The sequence below is a fragment of the Bombina bombina genome, chromosome 10 (assembly GCF_027579735.1).
Source record: "Bombina bombina isolate aBomBom1 chromosome 10, aBomBom1.pri, whole genome shotgun sequence".
NCBI classification, from domain to species: Eukaryota; Metazoa; Chordata; class Amphibia; order Anura; family Bombinatoridae; genus Bombina; species Bombina bombina.
In genome coordinates, this window is record NC_069508.1 from 138626678 (window position 1) to 138646447 (window position 19770).

General features: G+C 39.7%; 1 protein-coding gene across 1 annotated transcript in view; it reads left to right on the forward strand.

Annotated features, from left to right (window-relative positions):
• Window positions 1-19770, forward strand: part of LRRIQ3 (leucine rich repeats and IQ motif containing 3) — a 154434-nt gene that overhangs the window by 117357 nt on the left and 17307 nt on the right. Inside the window, 1 exon segment of the mRNA XM_053693188.1 lies at window positions 12664-13378. Coding sequence (XP_053549163.1) covers window positions 12664-13378 — 715 coding nt within the window.

A 19770-nucleotide genomic window follows, 5' to 3' on the forward strand; every position in this document is an offset into this window, starting at 1 on the left:
GCCGCTAGCAGGGGGTGTCAATTCGATCGGGTTGATTTCTGGCGATGTCTGTCCGCGGCCTCAGAGCAGGCAGACAGGCTATGGAGCAGAGGTCTTTATACCGCTGCTTCATAACTTCTGTTTCCGGCGAGCCTGAATGCTCGCCGGAAACACGGGACATCAAGCTCCATACGGAGCTTGATAAAGATGCCCCTATATGTGAAATTTGTTCTACATATGCATTATAGCTAGTTTTTGTTACTTAGCAGAGCGCCTTTTCTAAAGTATTGTAACTTATTATTGATTATATGGGGCTATATTCCGACTTTAATATGGTACTTACCTAGATTATTTAGAGTGTCCTTGTAATGTGTAAAAATTGTTCCACATTGGGCTTTTACTAGCTACCGGAGTGCTATTAGGGGACCTTCTATTCCTATAGTTTTACTATATTTGGGACTATATCCCTGCCGATATCCTGACTAAGTATTTTGTTAACTATATAGAGGGTCACCATATACTTCTCAGTTCACATTATAGTTACTGCTCATGCACTGCAGACTCACACAGGTCTGATCTGTGCCGTTTTTAATTGATTTTTGTGTATGTTATGTTTGGTGTGTACTTTTTTCTGTTATTTACGAAATTTTTACTTTTTTGATCTAATAAAAGTTATATTTTGAATCTCTGTTTTTTCCTATCCTTATATTCATATTGTTCTAAAGTGAGTGCTTTGACTGGTGTTTCTCTTTCTTTCCCTCATATAATATTAACCTAAAAAGACCTAACCCTTAAACCGCCGAACTCCCGCAACACAAACTACCTAGCTCTTAAACCGCCTAACCCCCACAACACAAACTTCCTAACCTTTAAACTGCCAAACCCCCACAATACAAACTACCTAACTCTTAAACCGCCTAACCCCCACAACACAAACTACCTAACTCTTAAACCGCCTAACCCCCACAACACAAACTACCTAACTCTTAAACCGCCTAACCCCCACAACACAAACTACCTAACTCTTAAACCGCCTAACCCCCACAACACAAACTACCTAACTCTTAAACCGCCTAACCCCCACAACACAAACTACCTAACTCTTAAACCGCCTAACCCCCACAACACAAACTACCTAACCGTTAAACTGCCAAACCCCCACAATACAAACTACCTAACTCTTAAACCGCCAAACCCCCACAACACAAACTCCCTAACCCTTAAACTGCCAAACTCACACAACACAAACTACCTAATTACACAATTAACCCCTAAACCGCAAAATCCTGCACAACACCAACTACCTAATTATAATATTAACCCCTAAACTGCAAAAAGCCACAACGCCAACTACCTAATGACACTATTATCCCCTAAACCGCCAACACCCCACAATTAATCTAATCACTAAGCCCCCTAACCAAAAACCCCATAAATTAACCCCAATTATATAAAATAAAAATAAATTTACTAGATTTAAGATTAAATTAAAGAAAACTAATATAACACATTTTTTTAAAAATCGTACATTACAAAAAAAAACATTAAAATTACAAAAAAATAAAAAAATCTAAAATTACAGAAAAATAAACGTAATTATCCAAAATATTTTTTTTTAAACCTAAACTAATACCCCTATAAAAAGTCCCCCCCGAAATAAAAAAACCCTAATGTAGCACCAAACTACCAATAGCCCTTAAAAGGGCTTTTTGTAGGGCATTGCCCTAAGTTAAACAGCTCTTTTACCTTAAAACAATTACAAAGTACCCCTTAACAGTTTAACCCCCCCACCCAACCAACCCCCCAAAATAAGAAAACCTAAGTCTAAAAAAAACTAAGCTACCCATTGCCCCTAAAGGGGCATTTATATGGGCATTGCCCTTAAAAGGGCAATCAGCTCTTTTGCAGCCCATTAAAATAAAAAAGCCCTAATCTAAAAAAAATCCCACTAACACTAAACTACCAATAGCCCTTAAAAGGGCTTTTTTAGGGCATTGCCTTAAAGCAATCATCTTATTTAACCTATATAAAGTACTAATTACCCCCTAAAAGTAAACTTTCCCCACCCACACAACCCCCCAAAATAAAAAAAACTAAGTCTAAAAAAACCTAAACTATCCATTGCCCCTAAAGGGGCATTTGTATGGGCATTGCCCTTAAAAGGGCAATCAGCTCTTTTGCTGCCCATTAAAATAAAAATCCCTTATCTAAAAACCCCCCAGTAACACTAAACTACCAATAGCCCTTAAAAGGGCCTTTTGTAGGGCATTGCCCTAAAGCAAACAGCTCATTTAACCTAAATAAAGTACTAATTACCCCCTAAAAGTAAACCTCCCCACCCACACAACCCCCTAAAATAAAAAAAAACTAAGCTACCCATTGCCCCTAAAGGGGCATTTGTATGAGCATTGCCCTTAAAAGGGCAATCAGCTCTTTTGCTGCCCATTACATTTTTTTTTAACAGCCAATAGGATTTTAGTAGCTCTCATCCTATTGGCTAATTTCAAATTTCAGCCAATAGGAATGCAAGGTACCTAAATGGGGTACCTTGCATTCAATATTCAGTATGCGGCAGGCTACTGCATGAAGAGGATCCTACACGCTGGTCCTGCTCCGAGACCGCCGGTCCTGCCCTGATCACCGGTCCAGCATATGTGGTCAACTCCACGCCGCCTTCGCTCCAGATGAAGATAGAAGATGTCCCCACGCTGGATGAAGATGTCGCTGCCTGGAAGAAGACCTTCACTGCCGGACTTCAGGAACTGTGAGTACCTATTTCAGGGTTAGACTTAGGTTTATTTTTTATTTTTTTGGGTAAGATTTTTTTTATTTTTTTAATGGGCAGCAAAAGATCTGATTGACCTTTTAAGGGTAATGCCCATACAAATGCCTCTTTAGGGGCAATGGCTATCTTAGGTTTTTTAGACATAGTATTTTTTATTTTTGGGCGTTGTTTGTGGAGGGGTTTACTTTTAGGGCGTACTTTGTAATTTTTTAAGGTAAAAGAGCTGTTTAACTTAGGGCAATGGCCCACAAAAGGCAATTTTGAGGGATATTGGTAGTTTATTGTTAGATTAGGGGGTGTTTTTATTTTGGGGAGGTATTTTTATAGGGATATTACAGTAGATTAGGTTTATTTATTTTTATTTTTGATAATTTGTTTATTTTTTCAGTAATGTTAGACTGCCATATTCATATAGATATATAGGTATAGATATATATTTTACAAAAAAAAAAAATATATATATATATATATATACATATATATATAAATATATAAATTAATTAAAATTATGATGGAGATAAAAAACTGAGATTAAAATCCACCATGTCTCAAAAGTAAATCAATACAAAATTTTTGCATAGGAAATTAGCACATCCAGGCAAGCGGGGAACTTGCCTGGATGTGCTAATTTCCTATGCAAAAATGTTGTATTGATTTATATAAATATATTTATATATAAATATATATTTTAAAATAAAAAGAACATTTTCTTCTATGTGAAGAACATTGGAATGTAAAGTATTCATAACTCACTTCTGGTTTAGCGTAGTTGGTCTAACGCCATGTTGGGTTATCATGTGAGCGATACCTGTTAGACTTCTACAGGGTGCGCTGTAAAAAAAATCTTAAGGGGAGAAGAAGTGGGGCACGATCGCAGTATCCAAAGTTATTTAGTTAGCGCACATCAGACTTTCGCTCGTGGGCTTACATTTTACTTTCAACTTGTACAGCCCATGCTAACCCAACCCATAATTAATTATTACTTTGAGCGCAGTTAGTTTGTGAGCAAAAAACGTACTTAATGTTTACAATCTTGAAATAGCACATTATTATGATTAAAAATCCACTGTTTCGGGGGCGGAGCTAGCCTGAGAGGAGAGAAGTCGCACTACAACAGAGCTCCTGCTAGTTTTTATTATTAACATCTTTAATACCCTGCTAATTTGTCCCTATACACCTCTAAAAGGGACATTTTACAGTAGAAGAGCATAAACTCCATTATAACACCCTAGGAACGGACTCTGAATTCCTATCTGTTTCAATCTGAGGATCAGTGACGGAGTGACCGGAGTTACTACAGGGACCAGTATTGGAGAATTTCCAGACTCCTATACCAGAGAAGAGACAGCGGACTTATGAAAGCTGAGCTCCGGAGGTAAAATTTTGCATATTGGAGATTCTGGGTCCCCTTCTTTAAAAACACTATTGGCGCGAACAGCCGCCATTACCTTTCCACGTCATAAGTGAGACTGAACAGTTGAGGCGCAGCGCTACAGCGGTAATTATCGCATTGCGATCCTGGTGAAGGCTCTGTGTCTCCTTCTTAGTTGTAATAAGACTGTTGGGAGAGTCTGCATAGGACAGGCTCCTTTATCGCTACACATAAGAAAGGTGCGGGCTTCTCCCTAGGGGCCGGGGCACTGCTCTGGAGTGGGTCAAAAACGGCCTAGTTGCGGCTGTCACTCCTACTAACCGTCAAACAGGCTGCAACAAAAATCAGTTGTGAGTCCTGAGGGAAGACAGGATACACTTGGAGACGTATTTATTAAAGGATATTTGTCTCTCTACATACATTCCATAACTGATTTGCCCCAGTGAGTCCCTCACTCCTTACAAAAGTCAATAAATGTAAAAACAGACACTCATAATGTGAATGCTGCAGTGGTCCGTTGGGCCAGGGACCTATTACAGTGATACATAAACAGGGAAGTTCACAGTGGTCATAGCTTCTTCACCTGGTGCACACATTTCAGTTACAGGGTCTAGAACTTTTTCATACCTCTCTAAAAGGGATTCTCAACTACCTGCCTTTATTAATATCACACAGGCGCTACTTATAACATGCCACAAGGGGCAAGGCGGAAAGCCGCTAACCCTAGTGAATACAGAAAGTCAGTGGCTGATCACTTTAAATTGAAAGCAGGAGCAGACAAGGCTTCAGACTGCAATATTGTTCCTCAGCACCACACGGAAATAAATACTAGTGAGGAGTGTGATTCCCATCTGCTAAACACCATGGCGGAGTCTGCAGCTTCAGACATAGTATCTACACTTACTGAAAGATTAAATTCTCTCCAAGACACCCTCACTAAAGCCATTAAAACCTCTGCAGCTGATTTACGTAAGGATATAGGTGCTATTAGTGAGCGCATCGATATCCTTGAGAGAAAACAAGAGGACCTCACAGTGGAGCAGGGTAACCTGGCGAATCACTCCCAAATACTAGTTGACATGATAGACTCCATTGAAACAAAAATGGCTGACATGGAAGATCGGTCTCGCAGGAACAACTTGAGATTTAGGGGTATTCCTGAGGAGGTCCCATCTTCTGAGCTGTGTGCTTTTCTTACAGAACTGTGTGACATACTTCGGCCGGCTGGTTTCCCAAACGAGGCCTTGGTAGATAGGGTCCACAGGCTCCCTAAAGGAAGAAATGTACCTAGTGAAAAGCCTCGTGATGTGATAGCTAGATTTCACTTCTTTACCTATAAGGAACAAATCATTAAAGCTATGTTTCAGCGCCCAGTTTTGCCCGAAAAATTCAAGAATATTCAGATATTCCCTGACTTGTCACAATTCACGATCCAGAAGAGAGGTCTATTTCGAGAGGTCACGAAATTACTGAGGCAACAAGGAATCAAATACAGGTGGGGTTACCCCACCAAACTCCTTATCCATAAAGATGGTCGTCTTTACACTGCTGATACCCCGGATAAAGGTCATCTTTTACTCAAAGGCTGGATCTCCCAGAATTTCCAAGATCCAAGAGAAGATCCTAACATACAGAAGGACCCTGTGCGACCATCCTCATCATCTTCCATTTTAAGGCCTTCTGCATTAGAATGGGGTTCTCTCCCGCAACGGTCTGCCTCTGCCAAAAGATACAGCTTTGCTATGGGCCCCACCAGACCTACCCACGGTGAAGATGAAACAGATGTTAATGACTGATGAGTATTTTAAACTTGTTCCTTGATCTCTGTTATATCCTTTCAAAAAAAAAATGTGTTTGTTTTTTCTCCCTGCAGGTTTGATTAATGGACCCTACTTGGACATATTACTAGTTTAAATGGGTTAGTTATCCCTTAGGTTTGCACCCCCTATGTGAGATGTTATACTGCCCCTGGGTTAAAAAAGATCTTGAAATGTCACTGGATACACCTGTAAACTGACGGCTTTGTCTCTTACGTTAAGACCACCCCATTATAGGTCCCTACACTACGCTGGGTGCGATTGTTTTTATGACCTACTAAGCTTTTCACTTATAGATTGGTTCACTAGAATTATAATACACACATTTAGTTTTCCTAGTGGATGAGAATCTTAAGACCTTATTTCCCCACACAAATGCTAAGTACATTATTGAAATATGGTTTATTTCTTCATCCTAGAAGTTTGCATTAATATGTTTAAGTATATGAGTTTCATATTCAGCCATTTTATCTCATAGCACTAAGATCTATTAGTATGCATTGCCAGAACTATATATCTTTCGCCTATGTCCAAATGTTTTTATAATTTGAGCGCAGCGCAGCCTAGATTAGGATCAATATAGCTAATACTTTATTGAATGTTTATTTAAGCTTAGATAACGCTATGTTTTCTCATAGATTATAGTTGGAGGAGTGGATCAAGTGTGTACTGTATATGAGGCCTACTCTGCTAGATTTTAGCTATCCTTAGATACCGGAAGGCCACATGATTCTATGTACTATAATTTTTTCACCGCTCCACTTTATTATACTAGCAGTGATTGGTTTCATGTCACAGGACTGATTTACTTGTTGTGTATAGACGTAAATCTAGTTTCAGCAGCCAGGATTTAATATTGAATTTATACCTTCTGCATGTGAGGTAGTGATCTTTATCTATGTCAATTAGGTTAGGAAAGTACTGCTGCGTTTAGTAATGCACTGATGTTTTTTATGTTGAACTTTAGGTTTGCTTTATTTTAGGCCTCCATTATGGTATATGAGATGTTCTCTCTATGTCATACTAACCTTGTTTTCTGCAGGTTTCTCTGTCCAGAAATATAACGAATGTACATTTAGTTTATTTTATGGATGATCTTTTTTTTTTTTTTTTTTTTTTTTTTTTTTTTGACATTGCTCTTTTCAATAAGACTTTGAATATGTGCTTGAGACCTGGACTACTTCTATAGCCTGGCTGATTACTGTAAGAGGTTTAAGTCTACATGCTTCATTATACCACTCTATTGAACCTCATATCCTGTTACCTTATAATGTTGTTCTTCGTTATATAACAAGGTTTTGTTAACAATATGCACCCTCAGACTATATCTATATGATTATAGGATTAAGACAGAAGAATGTCCTTTCTTAGGTTTGATTTCTATGCTAAATGGGTTGGGGAAGCACTGCTGCGTTTGGTAATGCACTGATGTTTTTTATGTTGAATTCTAGGATTGCTTTATTCTAGGCCTCCATTATGGTATATGCAATGTTTTCTATATGTAATACCTACCCTGTTCCTTACAGGTTTCTCTGTCCAGGAATGTCATGAATGTACATTTAGTTTATTTTGAATATATGTTTGAGACCTGGACTTCTTCTATAGCCTAGTTGATTACTATAAGGGGTTCAAATTTACATGTTTCATTATACCACTTTATTGAGCCTCATATCCTGTTACTTTATAATGTTGTTCTTCGTTATATAATAATGTTTTGTTAGCAGTATGCATCCTTAGACTATATCTATATGATTATATGACTAGGGCAGAAGAATGTCCTTTTTTAGGTATGATTTAGATAATATATAACTATGTATGGATTCTGGTCTAGACAACATCTCACCTCATTATAAAATACACCTGGGGTGATTAACCATCCTAGATCTCGCCCATTCCTCGGAATTGATGGGTTATAATCTCATATGTATCATAAATTCTCTCACCAACCTACAGTATCTTAATTTTTAAGGTCAACTACAATATGCAATTAGATAATAGCTTCCCTATTTCATGTTAAGTTCAATTACCCCTGGCCCGGACTATTGTCCTATTTACTGAAGTACTTTCAGCAGGCCTAGTGCCTACCTCCCCCCCCCCCGGGTAAAACCACAGTTTACCAAAAGTAAACAAATGAACGCAGATTCCTTAGACTTACTCCCCTTCCATAGCTTTAGATTTGACGTGCTGGCCTGTGCACTTGTAATTATTCCTTATCCTTAGCCTTCGCTGAGGTATACTTTGTCTCCCTGGGCTTTCTGTCTAGCTTTTTCTTATTCTGACTAAACCTTTCCTCCCCCACTTCTATCCCTCACTCCCCTTTTCCTCTCCAATCTTTTTTTTTTTTTATTTTTTTTTTTTATTATGAAGACGATATCTCATCTTCGTTTTGCGACCTTAAATGTAAAAGGTCTGAATATACCAACTAAAAGAAGTCTGTCTCATAACTTTTTTAAGAAACTCCGCAGCGATGTGGTCTTCCTTCAGGAGACTCACTGGGCGGAAGATAAACTCCCAAAAATTAAGTTTCTGCAATATCCAGTGATTTTCCACTCTCTTCATCAGGATAAAAGCAGAGGAGTATCTATCTTAATTAATAAAACAGTGGCCTTTCACCAGATACATGTCGAGAACGACCCTGAGGGTAGATTCTTGATACTGGTTTGTAAAATCAACAATCTTATTTATACCCTAGTCAACATATACGCCCCTAACCAAGGCCAATCAATTTTCCTTCGGAAGGTTTTACATCTTGCCGAGAGACTGAGACAGGGGAAGTTAGTACTGGGGGGAGATTTCAACATGGTGTGGGACCCCTTGATTGATAGGCGGCTTCCAAACGGAAAAGACCTAGATAGGATTTCTAAAAATACTTCTTCTAAATTCCGTAATCTCATACACCAGTTCTCACTATATGATGTCTGGAGGTCATGCCATCCCAACTCGAGGGATTATTCTTTCTTTTCGACCCCACATAAGTCCTATTCCCGCTTAGACCATTTCTTTGTCGATTCTTGGACCATGAATGAGATCTCAGAATCCCAGATACACAGCTGCCCCTGGTCAGACCACGACGCGGTATCCTTCTCATTGAGTGAGGGAAGTTATACATCAAATAGACCTACATGGAAATTTCCTAGATCCCTATGGGATGAGAACACCTTTCTACAAAAAATCTCCGATAAAGTTGAGGAATTCCTCTTAAATAACCCGGCTGGCCAAACCTCTCATCAAATTAGATGGGCTGCCTTAAAAGCGTTTATCCGAGGTTTTTGCATAGCTACATTAACAGCTCAAAGGAAAAAATGGGGTGCTCCCCTAGGAAAATTAGTATGTGATCTTCGAATAAAAGAAAAGTTAAACAAACAGGCTCCCTCCACTGAGCTATCCGCTGACATTTTGTATCTGAAAGACCAGATTAAGGCTTTGGAAATAGAGAGAATTAAAAAGGCTATCTCGAAATTTAAACTTACTATGTACTATAAGAGCAATAAAGCAGACTCTTTGCTAGCAAAGAAACTCAAAAACCATGCAGCAGCCTCAAGGATTCCTTATCTTAGCCAAAATGGTCATAAGGTGTACGCGCCAGATGACATCGGCAAATCTTTTGCCGAGTTTTATGAGACCCTTTACAATATCGAAAAAGTTGAGAAGCCGACTATGGCATCGGTTAACGACATATCTACTTTTCTCCGTACCTTAAAGTTGCCTTCATTATCTGAAGCGGATGGTAATAAGCTGATAGAACCTTTTTCTATATCTGAAATTCAAGAGGCAATTAAACAGATAAAGAACAATAAAGCACCGGGCCCTGACGGGTTTACTGGTCAGTTTTACAAAAAATTAAGCCCCAAACTACAGCAAACTCTATGCCAGGTTTTCAATGAGGTAAAATCGGAGGGCCACATTCTTACAGAGAACTTAGAAGCCACTATTGTTACAATACCCAAGCCCGGGAAAGATCCTTCACTATGCTCTAATTTTCGTCCCATTTCCTTATTAAACGTAGATACTAAATTATATTCTAAATTAATAGCTGATAGGGTCGCTCACCTCCTCCCTTCCCTGATTAAAGTTGACCAAGTTGGCTTCATTCCGGGTCGACAGGGTCCTGATAATACCCGGAGATTATTAAATATCTTCACTGAAGCCAAAAAATCTAATATACCCCTGATGGCCCTGTCGCTAGACGCCGAGAAGGCCTTTGACAGGGTCAGATGGGAGTATTTATGGGAGATGTTGAAGGTCTTTGGATTTCCCCGACCAGCAATTGACATGATCAAGGTACTATACTCTAATCCATGTGCTAAGGTGAGAGGTATGGGATTTTGCTCCCCTAAAATTAATATTTCAAACGGCACTAGACAGGGCTGTCCACTATCCCCTTTAATCTTTGCCCTAGCCATGGAACCCTTGGCACAGGCCATAAGAGACTCCCCACAAATCAAAGGCGTTCCTGTGAACGATAGGGAGGAGAAAATCGTCTTATATGCGGACGATGTTACAATTCTTCTTACTGATCCCACCTCCTCGATTAATCCGGTCTTCTCAGTCTTGGAACAATTTGGCAAGTTCAGCTTTTATAAAGTCAATGTAACCAAAACCGAAGCATACTGTATTAATATCCCCGAAGAACAGCTTACTGTTCTACAGAGTGAACATAACTTCCGATGGTCTCTCTCTTCCCTCACACACTTGGGCATAAAGCTTAGTGCCGACATTAGCTCTGTGATTAAACTCAACTTTGACCCATTGCTCACAGAATTACAAATTCTAACTCGCAGATGGGATTTTAAGGAAATTTCTTGGCTGGGCCGTGTGGCCACTATTAAAATGTCTCTACTCCCTAAGGCCTTGTATATCTTTCGATGTCTCCCGCTAAACATTCCACATAGCATACTCCAACAGATACACCAGATATTTACTAAATATGTCTGGGAGGGTAAAACACCCAGGATTGGACATAAGATTATGCAAAGGGAATATGCTAGAGGGGGAGTAGCCTTTCCAAACATTTTTTTATACTATGAGGCAACTAGACTCTCCCATATAGCTGCCTGGGGCCCCGGCGCAGAAAAACCAGGCTGGTATGGTTTGGAGGAGATGTCTATACCTCGAAACCTAATCCTCTCAGACGTCATATGGGTTCCCAGTTATAAGTCTATAACTAAACTAATCGCAAATCCTATTGTTCAACAAAACATCAGTTTATGGCATAGCCTTAGACACCACTCTGAGATCGCTCCACACCCCTCCCCAATACACCAGATAAGAGGCCTAATCTGGAATCTGCCCGGTGCTCACATTGATTTCTGGGATACTGGGCAACATTCGGTATCTGCACGCTTTTACTACAACAATACTCTGATGTCAGTCTCACAGATCATTAATTCAATTGATGACCCCCCCCGTTGGCTAAGATTTGAATGCTATAGGTTATTGAGCCTATTAAAATCATGGGACTTCCCTAAACGAAACCTCAGACCGCTCTCTAAATGGGAGCATAGATGGCAGAGTGGACTGGGAAGGTACAAGCCACTTACTTTTCATTATAGAGCTCTACTTCATGACCAGTCCAAAGGCCTCCCTTGGCAGATTAAAACGTGGTGCAGAGACCTAAACTCGACACTCTCTGAACTTGATATTGACAGGGCTATAACTCTAACAAAAAAGACATTACATTGTGTGACTATTTTTGAGGGCTATATTAAACTTCTGTTGAAATGGTATAGAGTGCCCACTAGATTGTCCAAAATGTTTGTGGGCTCGTCTCCATTATGCTGGCGACAGTGTGGTGGAGAGGGCTCCCGACCTCCATATATGGTGGCAGTGCCCGAAGCTAGTCCCTCTTTGGCGGGACGTGGAGACCTTACTCCACTCCATGAATCTCCCTGTAACTTTGACCCCCCAGTGCATCGTTTTCCATGTGTTTGAGGCCGGACTATCTAAACATAATAAACAACTGTTAATATACATCATCTCTGCCACAAAGCTGTGTATTGCTAGAGCGTGGAAGCAGGTAGAGCCACCCTCTCTGACTGCTGTCTGCGAAACTGTGCAATTTCTGGCAACAATGGAAAAATCGATATATAGTTCCCTCGATCGAATGGAAGACTATTGGGAGATCTGGTCTGATTGGATACAGATCCTATGATAAGTATAGAAAGACATCTGGAAACAGGAATTCTATGTATATGTACACAATTTTTTTATTTTTTTTTATTTTCTTCCCTCTTCCCCCCTTCCTCCCCCCCCCTTCCCCCCTATTTCTTTCTCTTCTTGGCTTACCTCTTTTTCTCTCTACTCTGGTTTCCTCCCTATGCCAGAGACTGGAGAAATATGATTGATATGCCAGGTCAGCATGATCTTTTTTTCTCTTCCGAATTTAAGCATATGATAGTACCCCTCAGCCCCCTTGAGGTGGGGTTGCAAGACACCAACAAAAAACAAACGAAAACAAATTGAGGGTTCGATAGTCCCTAGACTTAGATGAACAGGAGTGGTGCTTCTGACATTAGTTATTCTAAATATGTGTAGGAACTTGTTTTGTTTTATTGGTTTCTTATATATCTATATTGATATTATATTATGTTGTGAATTTATGTCGGATGCATTGTATTTGATTTATGTTTTCATTTTTCCCTCAATAAAAAAAAACTTTGAAAATAAAGGGACACTAAAAAAAAAAAAAAAAATCCACTGTTTCATTTTAGATCAGACAGAGCCGTGTGACGTAGAGGATGAGACTACCGCATTTAGGCTCTTGGGATTGAAGGCCACTGTCCACATGCCAGATCCATCCAATAATATGATGACACCTCATAAAGAATCAGCTAATGATATCCGAAACGCTATTCAATATTTTCATTCAACTGCGAAGACCAAATTCGAGCATTTGCATCATGAACACACACGATTAACACAGAGACATTTGTTAAAAAATACCGAGCCTTTGAACTTGTTACCATTTTGGGCAGTTGACAAAGGTTATGAAAACAGACTAAGATATGATATCCAAACAAGAAAAAATCATTTGGTTAAGCAGGTACAAATGAATCAAATGCAAGCAAAGGGTAACGTTAAAGAATTTCTTAAGGAAAAAAGAAAGCAAGCTTTATTTCAGAATGAACAGGATTGTTTTCTTCTTGAACAAGGTGAGCAGCTTAATCGACTGAGTAAATGTGAGTTGATTGAAAAAGTGAAGCAGAGGCGTAAGCAGTTTTGTCGGGAGAAGGAACATAAAGCAAGCGAGATTTTGTTTGTCCAAGAATTTAACACGCAACACACCTCAGTGACTAAAGCACTTCAAAAGCAGCATCGCACAATAAAATGTAACTATGAGATGCTAGAGAAGAGCAGAATTGTGCAAGATGCGAAAGAAAATAATGAAAGACAAAAAACATTCATTCAGTCGCTAAAGGATTACAGGTACGTCAGACTCGCAAACATATTTTAACGCAGATGCAACATTGAATTAAGTATATTTGTTTGTACAACATCAATTAATGTTTTCTAATGAATAGTCATTAAAATGTTTTTGATGTCCCTTAAAGGGCATAGAAATTAACATTAAACTTTCTTGATTTAGATATAGTATTATTTTGAAACATTTCAATTTGTTTCTGTTATCAAATGTACCTTTCTTTTGGTATAATTTGTTGATACTTAGGGGCCGATTTATCAAATGTCTGTCCAACATGATCCGCTAAAACGGATCATGTCCGACAGACATCGCTGAATGCAGATAGCATACGCTGTCGGCATTTAACATTGCACAAGCAGTTCTGATTAACTGCTTGTGCAATGCCGCCCTAGCAGGGGGTGTCAATCAACCCGATCGTATAGGATCGGGTGGATTGATCTCTGCAGTCTCAGAGGTGGTGGACCAGTTAAGGAGCAGCGGTCTTAAGACTGCTGCTTCATAACTGCTGTTTCTGGTGAGCATGAAGGCTCCCGCAGAAACAGGGGCATCAGGGGCCATTTGGCCCTTGATAAATCAGCCATTTAGCTTCTTTCTATAAGAGCATACTTAGATAGGATCAGAAATGTACACGTGTTTTGAACCCTATATGGAAATTTTTGTAGCAATGCTATACAAACAACCTGTAGAGGGTGCATTAGATTGCAGTAGCTTCATCAGCTATATGGAAGCACTCTATGGTAAGCTAGGCTGTATAGCTAGAAGCATTGTTTAATGAAGGCAATTAAAACTGAGTGTGCTTGAAGTGAGACTGTCTAAAACTGAGAGGGCATTAATCTTTGAATATTAGCTAAATAGTGTGTGTAAATATTAGTAAGTGAAGGCAGAACTGTCTATGTGTCCCCTATTGTCACTCAACACCACCTGATGCAGCGTATACTCCCTTTACAGGTTGTTTTATAATAATTCTACAAGCATATCATAAAGTGCTCAAGACACATGCATGCCCCTAAGCCTACTTCAATATGCTGTCATGGAAAAGGGGCAGGTTTCAACAAAGGATACTAGAGAAAGATATAAATATAAATCTAATACTAAAAGTAACAGAATTGTTTTTAAAAATGTTTCTTAATTATTAAACTTAATTTTGGGTTATATGTTCCTTTAGTTATATGTGTTTGAACCACATTGGCTGGAAAGCTTTTTAACACTTTTAATATCTGGTTGTATAATAAATTCCTGTTTGTATAAGAAAGGATTGTTTTCCATTTTGTAAGTAAAGAGAACTTTTATAAATGATTAAACAATAAAAAATATGAGGGTTCAGTTCTTATGTGAATTACTCACAAGTTGGTCCTTGTTGGTTTATTGCTTAATCCCAGAAGAAAAAAACACTTTAGGTGAGAGTTTTTTTTTTTTAATTCTGTTAGTTTAACAGTTTTTGGGGATGCCTTATATTTTAGGGTAATTGCATTTGAGAAGGTCATGCTGGGGTCCCCAGGATGATGGGGTTTAGCTGTGAGGTTGTGTTGGGACTCAGAGGGATCAGAAATGCTAGTGATATGGGGGCGAGGAATGCTGGCTGTATGGGATCAGGGTTACTAGGCATAGGTTTAGTGATGTGGTTAGGGTCAATTGCATTTGAATGGAATCAGTGTTAGAGTTAATTGCTGTGGATGAGATCATAATTAGAGCTACCTACTGTCAATTTGAATCTAGGAGGTAGCGGCTTATTACCAGTTTGTTATATAGCACAGTAAGATTCAATTGCAATTGTGAATGAGTGGTTAGGATTAATTATAGGGACAGTAAATTCCTTAGGCCTAGATTTAGAGTTTGGCGGTAGCCGTGAAAACCAGCGTTAGAGGCTCCTAACGCTGGTTTTAGGCTACCGCCGGTATTTGGAGTCAGTCAGGAAAGGGTCTAACGCTCACTTTTCAGCCGCGACTTTTCCATACTGCAGATCCCGTTACGTCAATTGCGTATCCTATCTTTTCAATGGGATCTTTCTAACTCCGGTATTTAGAGTCGTGTCTGAAGTGAGCGTTAGAAATCTAACGACAAAACTCCAGCCGCAGAAAAAAGTCAGTAGTTAAGAGCTTTCTGGGCTAACGCCGGTTCATAAAGCTCTTAACTACTGTGCTCTAAAGTACACTAACACCCATAAACTACCACTCTATAAAAAATTTTAACCCCTAATCTTCCGCTCCGTACACTGCCGCCAACTACGTTATCCCTATGTACCCCTAATCTGCTGCCCCTAACACCGCCGACCCCTATATTATATTTATTAACCCCTAATCTGCCGCCCCCCGCTATCGCTGACCCCTGCATATTATTATTAACCCCTAATCTGCCGTCCGCACGCCGCCGCCAGCTACATTATAGCTATGTACCCCTAATCTGCTGCCCCTAACACCGCCGACCCCTATATTATATTTATTAACCCCTAATCTGCCCCCCTCAACGTCGCCTCCACCTGCCTACACTTATTAACCCCTAATCTGCCGAGCAGACTGCACCGCTACTATAATAAAGTTATTAAGCCCTAATCCGCCTCACTCCCGCCTCAATAACCCTATAATAAATAGTATTAACCCCTAATCTGCCCTCCCTAACATCGCCGACACCTAACTTCAAGTATTAACCCCTAATCTGCCGATCGGAGCTCGCATTCTATTGGCTGTTCCGATCAGCCAATATAATGCGAGCTCAATCTGATTGGCTTATCGGATCAGCCAATCGGATTGAACTTGATTCTGATTGGCTGATTCCATCAGCCAATCAGAATTTTCCTACCTTAATTCCGATTGGCTGATAGAATCCTATCAGCCAATCGGAATTCGAGGGACGCCATCTTGGATGACGTCCCTTAAATTTCTTTCATTCTTCAGTTGGACGTCGTCGGAAGAAGATTGATCCGCGCTGGAGGTCTTCACGATGGAGCCGGTCCTCATCGGATGAAGATAGAAGATGCCGCTTGGATCAAGATGGTTGCCGGTCTGGATCGCGTCTTCTTCCCGGATAGGATGAAGATTTTGGAGCCTCTTCTGGACCTCTTCAGCTGCCGGATGATGGATGTCTAGCCCCCGCTTGGGTTGGATGAAGATTTTGGAGCCAGGATCGATCGGTGATACCCGGTGAGGTGAAGATAAGGTAGGAAGATCTTCAGGGGCTTAGTGTTAGGTTTATTTAAGGGGGGTTTGGGTTAGATTAGGGGTATGTGGGTGGTTGGTTGTAATGTTGGGGGGGGGGTATTGTATGTGTTTTTTTACAGGCAAAAGAGCTGAATTTCTTGGGGCATGCCCCGCAAAGGGCCCTGTTCAGGGCTGGTAAGGTAAAAGAGCTTTGAACTTTTGTAATTTAGAATAGGGTAGGGCATTTTTTTATTTTGGGGGTCTTTGTTATTTTATTAGGGGGCTTAGAGTAGGTGTAATTAGTTTAAAATTGTTGTAATTTTTTTCTAATGTTTGTAAATATTTTTTTATTTTTTGTAACTTAGTTCTTTTTTATTTTTTGTACTTTAGTTAGTTTATTTAATTGCATTTATTTGTAGGAATTGTATTTAATTAATTTATTGATAGTGTAGTGTTAGGTTTAATTGTAGATAATTGTAGGTATTTTATTTAATTAATTTATTGATAGTGTAGTGTTAGGTTTAATTGTAACTTAGGTTAGGATTTATTTTACAGGTAATTTTGTAATTATTTTAACTATTTTAGCTATTAAATAGTTCTTAACTATTTAATAGCTATTGTACCTGGTTAAAATAAATACAAAGTTACCTGTAAAATAAATATAAATCCTAAAATAGCTATAATATAATTATAATTTATATTGTAGCTATATTAGGGTTTATTTTACAGGTAAGTATTTAGCTTTAAATAGGAATAATTAATTTAATAAGAGTTAATTTATTTCGTTAGATTTAAATTATATTTATTTAGGGGGGGTGTTAGGGTTAAAGTTAGACTTAGCTTTAGGGGTTAATAAATTTATTAGAGTAGCGGTGAGCTCCTGTCGGCAGATTAGGGGTTAATACTTGAAGTTAGGTGTCGGCAATGTTAGGGAGGGCAGATTAGGGGTTAATACTATTTATTATAGGGTTATTGAGGCGGGAGTGAGGCAGATTAGGGGTTAATACATTTATTATAGTAGCGCTCAGGTCCGGTCTGTAGATTAGGGGTTAATAAGTGTAGTTAGGTGGAGGCGACGTTGGGGGCGGCAGATTAGGGGTTAATAAATATAATATAGGGGTCGGCGATGTTAGGGCAGCAGATTAGGGGTACATAGGGATAATGTAGGTGGCGGGGGTGTACGGAGCGGCAGATTAGGGGTTAAAAATAATATGCAGGGGTCAGCGATAGCGGGGGCGGCAGATTAGGGGTTAATAAGTGTAAGGTTAGGGGTGTTTAGACTCGGGGTACATGTTAGAGTGTTAGGTGCAGACGTAGGAAGTGTTTCCCCATAGGAAACAATAGGGCTGCGTTAGGAGCTGAACGCGGCTTTTTTGCAGGTGTTAGGTTTTTTTTCAGCTCAAACAGCCCCATTGTTTTCTATGGGGGAATCGTGCACGAGCACGTTTTTGAAGCTGGCCGCGTCCGTAAGCAACTCTGGTATCGAGAGTTGCAGTGGCGGTAAATATGCATGTACGCTCCCTTTTTGGAGCCTAACGCAGCCATTCTGTGAACTCTCAATACCAGAGGTATTTAAAAGGTGCGGCCAGAAAAAAGCCAGCGTTAGCTACGCGGGTCGTTACCGACAAAACTCTAAATCTAGGCCTTAGACTTTTATGATTCCGATAGAACATGCAATTGTAAACAACCTATAAAAAACTTTCCAATGCACTTCTATTATCAAATTTGCTTTTTTCTCTTGGTTGAAAAGCATACCTAGATAGGCTCAAGTGCAACAATGCACTACTGCGTGCTAGCAAGTTATGGGTGTCTGCACATAAATGCCTCATGTCATTAGCTCACCTGATTTATTTCAGCTAGTTCCCATACGAGTCACTTTTTATGCCACTGAGCCTTCTTTTTTAAGTGATGAGCAGCTTATTTGTACACTATGCAAATCTCATCAGATTCCCATGATACCTCTGATATCATGTTCATGGCATTTAAATCCATGCCCTTCAGGAAAAATTTATTGTAGCACTGAGCCTAGGGCCCCAATTTATCAAAGGGCTTGCGGACCTGATCCGACACTGCGGATCAGGTCCGCAAGACCTCGCTAAATGCGGAGAGCAGTACGCTCTCCGCATTTAACATTGCACCAGCAGCTCACAAGAGCTGCTGGTGCAACGTCGCCCCCTGCTGACTTGCGACCAATCGGCCGCCAGCAGGGAGGTGTCAATCAACCCGATCGTATTCGATCGGGTTGATTTCCGGCGATTCCTGTCCGCCTGCTCAGAGCTCTGCTCTGAAGACTCGCCAGAAACACGGCCCTTCAAGCTCCGTACAGAGCTTGATAAATGGGCCTGTAGGAGTTTAGGGAATAATTGGGATGGGGTTATGACTTGCTGGTGATCAGATATTCCTGGGATATATATATATATAGTCACTGTAAGAAGAGCACTCAAAGGGACTTTTTGCAAGTTATTAAATCACCTTTATATATATATATAAAATATATATATATATACAACATCTATAATCAATGTAAATATTAGCATAGGAAATTAGTACATCTAGGCAAGTATCCCCGCTTGCTTTCTCCAACATTGGTGTGTCCGGTCCACGGCGTCATCCTTACTTGTGGGATATTCTCTTCCCCAACAGGAAATGGCAAAGAGTCCCAGCAAAGCTGGTCACATGATCCCTCCTAGGCTCCGCCCACCCCAGTCATTCTCTTTGCCGTTGTACAGGCAACATCTCCACGGAGATGGTTAAGAGTTTTTTGGTGTTTAAATGTAGTTTTTATTCTTCTATCAAGTGTTTGTTATTTTAAAATAGTGCTGGTATGTACTATTTACTCTGAAACAGAAAAGGATGAAGATTTCTGTTTGTAAGAGGAAGATGATTTTAGCAGACAGTAACTAAAATCGATTGCTGTTTCCACATAGGACTGTTGAGATGAAGTAACTTCAGTTGGGGGAAACAGTTAGCAGACTCTTCTGCTTAAGGTATGACTAGCCATATTTCTAACAAGACTGTGTAATGCTGGAAGGCTGTCATTTCCCCTCATGGGGACCGGTAAGCCATTTTCTTAGTCAAAAACAAACAGAATAAAGGGCTTATTATGGGCTAAAAAACTGGTAGACATTTTTATGGGCTAAATCGATTGCTTTATTTGTGCATATTATTCAAATTTAGGCTAACAATTGACATTTATAATCTTGGGCAACGTTTATAAAACGGCAGGCACTGTATTGGACACCTTTTTCAGTCAGGGGGCCTTT